A 13056-nucleotide genomic window follows, 5' to 3' on the forward strand; every position below is an offset into this window, starting at 1 on the left:
TTTCTAGGAAACTCATTAATATCATGGTCTAGTAGAAAGCAAAATACCGTCCCACTTTCTTCCATCGAAATTGAATATGTGGCAGCTGGAAGTTGTTGTACTCAAATCTTGTGGATGAAGCATCAATTAGAAAATTATGGCATAAAACTTAGAAACATAGCAATAAAGTGTGACAACACAAGTGCAATAGCCTTAACCAAAAATCCCATGTTTCATGCATTAACTAAGCACATTGAGGTCAAGCATCATTTCATTAGAGATCACAATAAAAGAGAAGACATAAAATTAGAGTTTATTGATACAAACCATCAAGTAGCCAACATCTTTACTAAACCTATAGATAAAAAACAAATTTGAATACTTTAGAAGTGAACTAGGAATGATCATGTCCTAACACAATATCTAAAATGACTTTCACTTTTGTGTAATGTATCATGAATATGTACTTTATGTGTTTACATTGCAAGCACATCTTTTATGCTTATTTTTCTCAAAAAGGCATAAAGAACCGATCAACCAATTATATATATGTTATCGACTGTTTCTTAAGGAAGTGTTCGACTGGTCCATTGAGACTGTCGACCACTTGAGTAAGCTAAAATCAACCTTGTTGAACCAAAGCCAAATGGTCAACTAGTCATATCATGATGTCGACCGCCTAGAAGTAACTTGTCGACCGCTCCAGAAGAGTTGTCGACCGCTCCTATCGGGATTTATATAGAATGGGCGACTATCGAGTTGCCCTCATGCCGCATTCTCCTTCTCTTTTGTCTCTTTATCGATTGGATCTCCTCTCCACTCCTCCTTGCTCGTTCGATCCTTCTTGCTACCATAACTCCCATTGATTTTCTTCAATTTCACTCATCTCAATGGCAAGAACTAAACGTCCTCAATCCTCAGGAAAAGGCTATTCAAATGAACCCATGGATATTCAACGATTGGTAAGCAATCCATCTAATCTTGATCGTTTTTATACTCTTTTCACATCCCGTGAAGTCATACTAGGAAACGCCCTTGACTTTGATTTCCTAGAATCTATAAGATTTCCATACCTGGGTAATCTAAAGGGATTTGGTTGGTTGTCCTTTATCTTTTTACATAGAGATGTTTATGTAGATGCAGTTAGAGCTTTCTATTACAATGCATCAAACACCATTCATGGTTATTCTACCCAATTTGGATTCAAAACCAAAGTCTATGAAAATTCTATCAACATAGACTCCAAGCACATAAACACTTTTATTCAAATTCCTAATGAATGCCTCATCTACAAACCCACTAAATTTAATCATGACCTTGCGGCCAAAACTATTTTTGAAGATGAGTCTCTTCCATCTTACATCGACTCATCATCTAAACTATCCTTAATGGGTCGTCCTTTACACCTCATTTGTGCCCAAGTTTTTGTTCCTAGACATGGTAACTTTGCTCAAGTTACTAAGGAAGATAAATGGCTCATATACCATATCATGACCCACCAAAGGATTAATCTTTGTTCCTTAATCGTTAGTGAGATGATTGGCGCATTCACTAACAACACAAAGGAGTCTACCATATGGAATGCTTATTAGCATGATTATCGATTCTAAGGTAGATAGTGTGTCTCTTGTTAACACTCACCGCATTTCGATTCAACCTTCTAAAATCCTAAATAGCAAGACCTTGGGACGTATGGGATACAAAAAGGATAAACATGGAAATTGGGTCAAGTCCAAGAAGAGCAGGGCACCTTCCTCACCTGAGGATGAAGATGATCTTCCTCTATCTCTTACAACTGAGCCTCATGCCACCTCTTCTGTACCGTATCTGTCTCCTTTGGTAGCCTTTCCATCTCGTCTCTTTGGAGAGCCCTCATATCATCCAGATGATCTTGTTATCCATGCAGGATTACTGATCTTCAAGATAAAGTTGATTCACTTCGAGGAGAGGTTTGAGAAATTCATAGCTAGTAAGCCGAGCATACAGCTCGGATGACACACTTTATGTAGCTCATTTTGTCTCGATTGCCTCCAACTGCATCATCCCCATCTCTTCCTCCTTCTGTGGATCCTTAGTTGATAGCATGATCAGTTTACATATCTTGGTTCATATACGACATTTTGTGATGAACATTTTATTTTAAGTTGTAATGTACTCTTGTTTTAAAATTCATTGATGTTTTGTTCATTGATGAATCTACGTACTTGTCATTTTTTATTGGCAATGTTATATGCAAATTCTGATGAATTGTGTGGTTACTCTCGTACTTGTACTTGTTACTTTGTTTCTTTTGTCTTAAGAGGGAGCCTATCCTAAGGGGAAGCATGAGATGCTAAGTCAAGGTAAGTAAAATTCTCCAGAAATTTTTAAAAATTCAGGAATATTATTTTATGAATTTTCGTAGTAAAATATTTAAGAATATATTTTAGAAATATTTAATCTGGATTTATTGAGGAAAAAATAGAAAGAAATAGAAAGTAAAATTAAAGAAAATGCCAGAAATTATGAAAAAATAGGTTTTAATATTTATTTAAATAATTATGGTGATTAGGATAGTTTGAGGCTGAAGTTGAAGAGATTTGTGCAAATTTTGAGGTTGGCACGCAAATCGAGGCAAGGCACGGATATCGAGGTAGCTCGATAAGCTTGAGAAGGTAAGTGGTATTTCCCAATTAAAGTTAGTTTTATGGAAAATGCTTGGTTTGTAAGTAGTTTATGTTCCTCGAAAATATTTTCATCATATTGACATGCGTTGATATGTATCCAGCACGTAGACTACATACATGACATGACTATGAAATGTATAAATATACGTTGATATCATTGATCACTCGCATTTGAGACCGTAGGGAGTACGAACTGCCACTACTATTTTACCAAGGGTGCACCCATACACCTCGGATTCGAAAGAGGGAGCCGCTAAAATGGTAGGTAACAAGAGAGGTGCAGTTGACACCTACGAGATAAGACATTGCATACACACATGACATAGCATTATGTACCCTTACTTAGATGGTTCATCATCTAACTTGGGTTTTGCCCCTGGAATATTCAAACGTTCCACGTGGAGATTGTAGCAGATACGAGGATAAATGAGGCATGAAATGACACTTAGTAGAGTGCATGAGAAATGAAATGTATGTAACGTAGCCCCTGTATTTAAGTTCTACTACTTTAGATTTTGAACGTTTTGAGGTATGTTGAAGATGTAAGAATTTATTTATGATTAATGTTAAGATATCAGGTTTCGATCATTGCTTCCGCATTTGACATGTATAGTGATTCTCTTTCGAGATTAATAAATAGAAATTTTGGGACGATTTCGAGGAATGATGTGGTTCAGCTTTAGTGTTTGAAAGAAAAAAAAAATTATTGTCCCGAAATTGTCCCAAATTATAACGCGTCCGAGAAAGCGAGGCGTTACATTATAATTTACTTAAAAAAATAAAAATAAAAATTTAATATTTAATATCCTTTGTTAAAAATTTTTAAACAAAATGTCCAATAAATATGATAATTAGAACTTATGTCTGAAGCCTAACTCTTAAATTCAATCATGCAACTTTTCTATTAGAAATTGTAAAAAGAAAATTATGGCTGGTAGTTGAATGGTAAACACGGAAAAAAATAATATACTAATAAATAAATTTGGTAAATAATTTTTATAAATTAATGTGATATATATATAAATTTATAATTGTTTTATTAGTTTTTAAGAATTATTATTAATTTATAAAAAATATTTATAAACTTATTTATAGGTGTAAGACTTAAGAAACATTTAATTAATTAATTGATTGATTGATATATGGCAGCCAGCCAACTTTGACTCACCAAACCCCATCATGAAGATTATTCACCGTTTAATTTAGCAAATTAAGTATGCTTTGTAAATTAATATAGAGACTTTCAAGTAAGGATATATATGTACTTCATAAATAATATTATAATTTATTTAGTGGTCAACCGCCCCCCCCCCCCCCCCCCAATTATTTTTTTAGTGGTCAACCCCCCCCCCCCCTCTATATATGTATATATATATTGATGTGATCTTTAAAAATAAATAAACGAAGTGGATTATCAAAATAAATAAATAAAAAAAAAAAACGAAACGACACCATGTGGCCAAGTGAAAGCCCCCACTTGCATGGCCAGGACCCACCACGCAGCTGTTACGATACCCCTACGCACACTAGCGTACCTTAGCATGTGCCCAAGCCTGCATAGTCGCGTGGCCCAGCACCTGTGCACGCGCCCGCACCCTTGAGTGACCCATACCTTGGGGCGCCCTTATTGCCCTACACGACCCCGCGTAACCCTTACCCAAAGGTGCCTCTATTGCCCTGCATGACCCCATGTGGCCTTATGTGACCTCGAGTAGCCACGTACATGCTTGCGCCTGCACCCGTGTCCGTGTCCGTGTCCGTGCCCGTACCCTTGGGTGACTGTCAGTGCCGTACCTGAGATTTGGGGGCCCTGAGGCGAAATGCAAAAATGAGCCCCCGAATCGTAGAGTACATTTAAATTTTATTTTTTTTATGATAAAATATAAAATAAATAAATAAATATTTACACCATATCAAAGAATAAAATTGAAAATTTTCTAAATTATCAATTAAAAACTACTCTCCTTGCAGTTTTGGAGGAAAAAATATCAATCAAGTTTACATAATCAAGTTGTTCGAGCATTTTTTTTCTCAATAGACAACATAGCCAAACCATTCAATCTATCTTGTGACATAGTTGAGCGGAGATAAGTCTTGATCAACTTCAACTTGGAGAAACTTCTTTCTGCAGATGCAACTGTAACTGGTATAGTTAACAAAATTCTGTAGGCTACACAAGCATTTGGGAAACACCCATCCATTCTCTTCAAATAGTTCACCACATCAATTGCTTTTTTTGTTTCTTTAGGTAAAGAGTATTTCAAGATTGTCAACTCCAAAAACAAATCATCTCCATCAATATCAGAATGACCATTATGCGTTAAGGATTTTTCAAGATTCTTACAAGACCCCAATAAAGTATCATCATCAACACACTTCAACCTCTCCAAATTAAACAGAAATCCAAATGTTTCCTCATATTTTTTAAATTGTTCAAATCTAGTTTGAAATGAAGAACGAGCTTGATCAATTATGAAGAGGAAATAATTTACTCTAAAAGAATCTTCTGCTGATTGTGTTATCTTATCACTGTCATCCTCATCAAACTGTTTCTTTCTTCGAATCATGCGTTTTTCTCGAAATACAGCTTCAACTCCCATTTCATTTGCTATTTGTTTCGCTTCAACCATGGCCTTATCAAACCCAGATTCTCTGTAGTCATCAAGAAACAAAAGAAGTCCTTCTAAAAGACTGATAGCAACATCAATATCCATATTTTCAGCTTGAAGAAATTTACTTACAGTGTTGATTGCATGCAATAACTTGTACCAAATTACCATGCCAAGCAAGAACTCAAAATTCTAAAGTTCATATGTTGCTAAGGACTCAGTTTCACTCTTTGTTTTAGGATCTTCACTAGTATCTACCAAGTCAAATAAAGCATCTATTATTTGTACAGTTTGCTCTTTTATAGGCCTAACACTTTCAACATGACTTTCCCAACGTGTTTGTGACAATGGCTTAAGTGTAAGACCTTTCACATGATCTTTGAAAATTTTCCATCGCTTGGTAGATGAAGAAAACAATATATAGATGCGTTGTATCACTCCAAAAAATGACATATCTTTAGGACAACAATTTGCCATATCACATAAAGTCAAATTAAGACTATGACAACCACATGGAGTATAAAAAGCCCTCGGATTTATTTCAAGTAATCTTATCTGTACACCTTTATGCTTCCCTTTCATATTAGACCCATTGTCATACCCCTGACCTCTTATATCATCAATGTCCAGCTCAAGATTGGTCAACATGTTTTTAAGCTCAGTAAAAAGTCCAAGCCCTGATGTATCATCAACCTTCAAAAATTCTACCCAATATTCTTCTACCATTACAGAGTTTGCTGAATAATCCACACATCATATTACAAGAGACATTTGCTCCTCATGACTAGCATCTGGCGTACAATCTAATATGACTGAAAAATATTTTGCTTGTTTAACTTTTCTAAGAATTGAACTTTTTACCTCATTTGCCAACATTTGTATCAATTCATTTTGAATTTTAGGGCCCAAATATGTATAATGAGTCTCATGTGCTTGAATACGTCGAATGTGCTCTTTCATAATCGGATCAAACTCAGCAATCATTTCAATCATTTGCAAAAAAAGACCATTGTTTTCCACATAAAGCTTCTCACAATCTCCTCGAAATGCCAAGTTATTTTTTGCCAATCTTTACACAACAGCTATTATCCTCTTCAACACTTGTCTCCAGTGTTCTCTTTCTTTATTGATTTCAATCTGCACACTTTGATCAATTGTTTTATTTTTATTCAGTCTTGTTTCTAATTCAATCCAACTAGTCATGCAATATATATGCTCCTTACTTGCTTCATGATTTTTAAGACCCCGACCCATATTATGCCAATCTCTGTATCCTTCATTTCCCAACGGACCAATTTTACTCATTGTTTTTTGAGTCTTAAACAACTTACAGCAAAAGCAAAAAACCTTGTCCAAAAGAACTGAATATACTAGCCATCTCCTATCATTTGTTTCTCCATTGAGTAATACTCGCTTATATTGTGATAATTCAAAATGCCTACCACTACTATCTTTAGGAAACAAAACTCCATCAACTCGTTTTGGACCATTCTCTACTAACAAATCTCTCACATTTTGGTCAATTTTATTCCAACACCCTGGATCATAAAAATTAATAAATGAATCTTTATGTTGAATATTGTCTTCTTCTTTCTCGTTTAATTCATTGACATCAACGTGATCATCTTTGTCTTCATTCAATTCATCAACTAAGTCTCCTTGTTCATTAACATTATCATTCCAAGTTTCTTCTTCCTCTACTGAAGTTTCACCCAAGTTTTCAATTATTTCTTCTCCCTGTGTTATTTTGCTGCTATTAAAGTATTTAAACATATCACCGGCTTGATGTTGAACTAATGCTTCTTCCCTCTGTTTCCTTTTTCTTTTTTGAGCTCCAGACATATGTTTAGGAGGCATGATTTGTGACTATTGCCTAAACCTAACAAAAGTCAAAAGGAAAAAAATATTATGACATTACACGACACACTTAAGTAATAATAATGTTAAACTTAATTTTTATCTAAACTTGTAATAATAAGAAGAAGAATAAAATGAACAAGGCATCTCTATACTCTAATTACAATTTCTAAAAATAAAACAATTATCACGTATATAAATAAAATGAGACATCAATAAAATTAAATTTTCTTTTGCCAGATTTAGCCAACATCAATAAAGCCAATATCAATAAAATAGACATATAAAGCCAACATCAATAAAATAGACATATGCAACCTATCAAATAATCCAAATCTCCCAACTTATCACAAACTAAACAAAATGAAAATGATTTGTGAAGGAGAAACTAACCGGTTGAAGCTAAGCACTAGTAGATCTAGATTTTGGAGAAGCAGATCAGCTTCAAGGACCGAATCTGAGGCAGCAAGATCTCAGATCTGGAGGCTGGAGGCTGGAGCGACTGAGTGAGGCTGAGACTGAGAGCGAGGCAAAGAGGCACCGCCGCACCGGTGACCGGCCACGAGGGCGAGCAACCGCCGACCAAGCACAACAAGAGGCGAGAAAGCGAGGGTGAAGGGCGACAATCCGACTTCCGACGCCAGTGAGCAGTGAAAGGAGAGAGAGGCAGTAAGAGGCGAGAGCGAATGAGAGCTACCTGGAGCGACTGAGAGAGAGCGAGGCAGCGAGCCACCGGTGACCGGCCACGAGGGCGAGCGACCGTCGACCGAGCAGCAAGAGGCGAGAAAGCTAAGGCGAAGGGCGACGATCTGACGGAGCAGCGAAAGAAGAGAAAGGCGAGAGCAAAGGCGAGCCACCGACCGACGGCAAAGGAAAGCCGGCGAAGGCGAGGCGCGATGATGACGATGACGGAGGGAGTTACAGAGCGACAGAGCGAGAGACTGCAGCGAAAGTGAGAGCGAGAGGGGAAGAAGGGCGAATGCAGAGTGAGAGGGGGAGGGGGTAAACCGTGGTGGCTGGGCTGGGCGGTTGGGCCCTTAGCAAAAAGAGGGGTTCCAATTTTTGGGCCCCCAAATACATAAATTTTCATGGGCCCTGAGGCAATTGCCTCACAGGCCTCATGAAAGGTCCGGCCCTGGTGACTGTTAGGCTAATTTGCAAGCGTACAAATCGCGCAAGTAATATAATGAATGAGTAGAGTGTCGATTCCACGAGGATTGGATTAAGTACTAAAATTAGATTAATTTTAATATTATTTAGACTATAAAAAGAAGACAAATTTGAATAAATTAAACTAATGAGAACTAAAATTAAACACAAATTTAAAAACAACTTAATTTGGTAAAAATGGAGGTAATTAGGGTGTTTCGAATTCACTTATTAATCCGTCTTAATTTTTAATCAATTAGGTTTCTATTAATTCAATAGGGTGAATATATAAATTGGTTAACTTCTTTTCCAAGATTTACTAACCTAATTAAATCTCAATTTGTTAATAATCAACCTATTTCTCAATAGTTAAAACAAATTGAAATTCATTATCTCTCGTCAAATTCAAGTATCAAATCCCTTATTAACTATCCATCTTATGAAATTTATTACTTCAACCTGTTATAAAAATTATCTCTCGGTCTCAAATTATAATACAAAATCTATTAAATGATTGTTAAATCACTTAATCGCATTAAAAACAAGTAATAAATAATTAAAATTATGATAGAAAACCTAATCAATAAAAATAAAAAATTCATAATAAGATTCGTCTCAAACCCTAATTAAATAAAATTAATTTATGATAGAATTAATTAAAATCTAAAATAACAATGGGAGCATAAAAAAAAATATTAAATAAGAGAAAAAAATAAAAAAATAAAACTCCCTGCCCAGATTTGAAACAAATTTGGGGCAAAACGGATCTGACGATGTCACCCGCGTCCTTGCTGTTGTGCATCTGCCTTGCTTCCGCTTGCTGGCGCTTCAATCTCTCTCCAATTTCTCCCTGGGTTCATCCCTTGCGCCGTTTCCAATTGCCTTCCTCACTGCTGTGCCGCCGAGTCTCACCAAAATCCTAAATTTCCTGTGGGCCGCCCAGCCTCCCCACACAAAACCTTTATTCATATTTTATATATTATAATATATATATATATATGTATGAAGCCCGGCCCAAATCTCACATTCACGGCATCTTCAGGCCACTTTATAACATATATAAATAAGATAATATATAATATGTATATATAATAAAATTCATATAAATAATATAATATAATATAATATATAATATAAAATATAATATTTAATATATTATTAGTTATATTAACTTTAATTATATTATAATATTATTTATTTTCAATATTTATTTTTTTAAATAAATATTAAAAAAATATTTTTTAATATTTATTTTAAATAATTTAGTTTAACTTAAGTATCGAAAGTTTTACGCGAAGATTCTCACTTGTGTCCCTAATCGATTTTCTTTTTAACAAATCATTCATCACTCAAAGGAGTCATCCATTTTCGAGTGAGTCATCCATTGCTCGGATACACTACATGTGAGTCATCCATCACTCAAATACACCAGATGTGGATCATCTATCGGCGATTTTTTATCTAAAAATTTATTATTATAATCCAACAACAACATATATATATATATATGTATATATGGGAAAAATATAATTAAAATATATGCAATTATGGGTTCAAACTTTTTGATCCCTCGGTGGCTAGCTATGATTATTTTAAGGAAATTTATCATCGCTCAATTGCATGGTAACCTCCATTAATTAGTCTTGTCTCTGAGCCCGAGAAAGTCGTGAAGTAAAGACATGAATACCATATAAGAAAATGTAATAATTAAAAAATTAAAAAAATAATATATAAAGTTGTAGAATAATTCAAAGACAAGTGGCTACATTTTATTTATTTATTTAATGTGTTGAGTGGAGTGTCAATGAATGAAGTACCCACTTCACCCCTAAGCCCAATCAACCAATATTTTTTTTAACAAAATGTAGAAGATGCTGTGAATGGATATGCCTTTAATCATAATTCAAATATAAATAATAATTATCTTTCATAAGAATAAACAAATTATTTTCAAATATCAATAATAATTATAACATATATCCTCCGTAGGAATAAAAAAAATTCCAAATATAATCATGGATTGCCAATAAAGTCAATAATTACATATCTTATATATCAATATTCATATATAAGTACACCATATTTTGATATTACGAGGTTATGTTTTTTTTTAAGTAAAATTGCATTCAAAAAACCACGAAAGGTCTACATCAATAGCTAGGGCATACCTCGAACATCACAAAAAAAGAAAAAAGAGCAAAAACAAATTAGCAAAAATAAAAAAACCACAGGAGCGACAAAAACAAATTAGCAAAAATAAAAAAACCACAGGAAGAGCCTCCCTTCATAGCATAACCATAAAAGAAAATAATGCTAAAGGAAGATGCCAATAATATTGCAAAGCGTAACTTTGTAACATCTAAGGAAAAGATAACGTAAACAATCATGTCCAGACAACACGTTGAATTTGATGCACAAATTGGGACACCAAACACTCTTGATTACGGAAACATTTGTAACAACCCATTAGTGGGTCTAGGAATTTATTAATATTTTATTTATAATAATTGAAAATATTGCCCTTATTAAATTAAATGTTGAGAAATATTTTTATGTGGCAAAATTTATGTAAATAAATTATGTGGATAAATTATAAATGTTATTATCATATTTTGTGAAAAGAAATGGAATAAAGAAAATGAAGAAAGGAAATGGAAAATGGTTGAAAAGTCCAATTGAGTGGGCTAAATTGGATTTGGACCAAGAGTAGAAAGATCTAATGTAATGGATAGTGGGAAGTGAAAATAAGCCCATCTATAATGGATTGGGCTACTAAAATTGGGTTATACACAAGTGTAAATTTTTCATATTTAATTAAGTGAAAGCTGTAAAGCTAACCCATTGGGCCATTGATTTGTGTAACGTCCCGCTCCCACCTACGGGTGTTACTCACGAATAGTTAGCTTACTATTCACACGCTAGGGCAAAAATGAAGAGACGGCTACGTTTCAATGAGAAATGATCTAGGTGGGAACTAGGCTTTGCCCTCCCTTCACTCCACTCAACGATCTGGGAAATATTGAAACGACCCCGCGACATTAAAACCCGAAACCTCACAAAGTGTCACCCCTTCTCAAACTCTTAATGAAGAGTTAAGGATGACTTCCCAAGATCGACAAAATAAACTAACTCACTCGCTTCATATAAATTATAGCATAAGACCTTAATTATAAGAAAATAAATTTTCTTTGCCCCAACTATTAACACATTTATCTCACTTCCAATTCTTTTAGAAAAGATTTGGATTAATATTTCTTTGGAAAAATTTAATAAAATTTTCCTTATTAAATCTCCATTGCTTTTTTTTTCCTTTGATTATTCCAAAATACCACAAATTTCCAACCCTTAGAAAATTAATTTTTGAAATTCAAACCTCAAGCATCCTCATCCCTTTTTTTTTTCAAAATTTAAGGAAAATACTCTATTATTTATTTTCCAAAATATAGGAATTTTTTCCATAATTGCCTCAAATTTATATTAATTTAATAATTAATTTAGAGGCTAAATACTCATTTATTTAATTATTTAAACATACTTTATTTCAGAATTTCCCAGAATATCAGAAATAATTAAATAAACAGAAAAAACTTAAAATAATAAAAAAAAAGAATCCCAATAGCAACAGGGGGTGGGCAGCACCAACTGCGCCCCTAGCGCCCGCAAGCCTCGCTGGCCATGCGCGCAGGCCGCATGCGCCTGCTGCGCGCGGCTGCGCCCAGCACACTACCACCTTTTCTTTTTTTTTTAAAAAAAAATATTTTTTTTTCTTTTTAAACCCAAATTTTCCAGAATACTTTTACACTTCAAATGACTTCCAAAACATTCAACTTTGCCACTATTCAACCACATTAAGCATTCATTACATATTTAACTAAAATAAATACAACATCATCCACTAAACCACAAAATACATATACTACACATGCATTTCCCTTGCTCTCTTACCTTCAACCTTCCAAAATTCTTTTTCCTTTAAATGATTCCCCACCTACATAGAGGTCAAAGGACCTTATGAGCCAATGCTTAGTAAGGGTGCTATGCAAATGTAAATGTAACATAAGAATATAAGCATGTAATGCAAATGCAATGCATATAATGGGTAGTCCTCCATGCCCTCATAACCACTTAGGTTAAGGCACCAACCAACCCCTCTCTCATCACTAGTCCTCCTTATGGCCATAGGTCCACTAGAACACAAAACATGCAATAAGACCATTACATGCAACTCATTCAAAACATATACAAATGCGAGCAAAACCCCACCACTTGGGGTTATCCCTTACCTCTTTATCCTCGAAGCTTTAAGCCCTCACTTACCAAGACTCTCTCTTTGGCTTCAAGCCACCTTAGAAGAAAGAATACAACCTTAGCTCTTATACACAAAAATTAAAAGCTACTTCATGAGAGGGAAAGAAGGCTTACCTCTTGCTTGCCTTTCTTCTTCCTTCTCCTAATCTTCTTCTTACTTTCTTTCTCTTCACATGTGGGAAAACCTTGCACTAAATCCTCAACTCCCTATTTATAGAGATTTCTTACTCAATCCATGCCAAAACTCAAGATTACTTCTTAGCCATTGGTTTTTTTTTAATTCAAGAGACTCAATCTCAACCCTCAAATACAAGCACAATCCTTGTGCTTCTCCCAAACTCAATCTTAGCTTTTGATTTTAAGAGAACTCATCTCTAGTCTCTAGAGAAACACAATCCAAGAGACCTAGTCTCTTTAAATCTCATAATTTGATTTTCTTTGGAGATTAAATCCTCACCCTCCTTTATTTTTCTTCTTGAAATTATCCT

At 34.6% G+C, this 13056-nt stretch overlaps 1 protein-coding gene across 1 annotated transcript; it reads right to left on the reverse strand.

Moving 5' to 3' along the window:
* Positions 1 to 308: 308 nt before the first annotated feature.
* LOC127804488 (uncharacterized) lies at positions 309 to 5602 on the reverse strand. Its single transcript, XM_052341358.1, has 3 exons — positions 5387 to 5602; positions 4699 to 5297; positions 309 to 334 (listed from the first exon to the last, which is right to left on the reverse strand). The coding sequence occupies exons 1-3, from the start codon at positions 5398 to 5400 to the stop codon at positions 309 to 311; spliced, it is 639 nt and encodes a 212-aa protein (XP_052197318.1). The 5' UTR covers positions 5401 to 5602.
* Positions 5603 to 13056: the final 7454 nt, after the last annotated feature.

The sequence above is a fragment of the Diospyros lotus genome, chromosome 6 (assembly GCF_014633365.1).
Source record: "Diospyros lotus cultivar Yz01 chromosome 6, ASM1463336v1, whole genome shotgun sequence".
NCBI classification, from domain to species: domain Eukaryota; kingdom Viridiplantae; phylum Streptophyta; class Magnoliopsida; order Ericales; family Ebenaceae; genus Diospyros; species Diospyros lotus.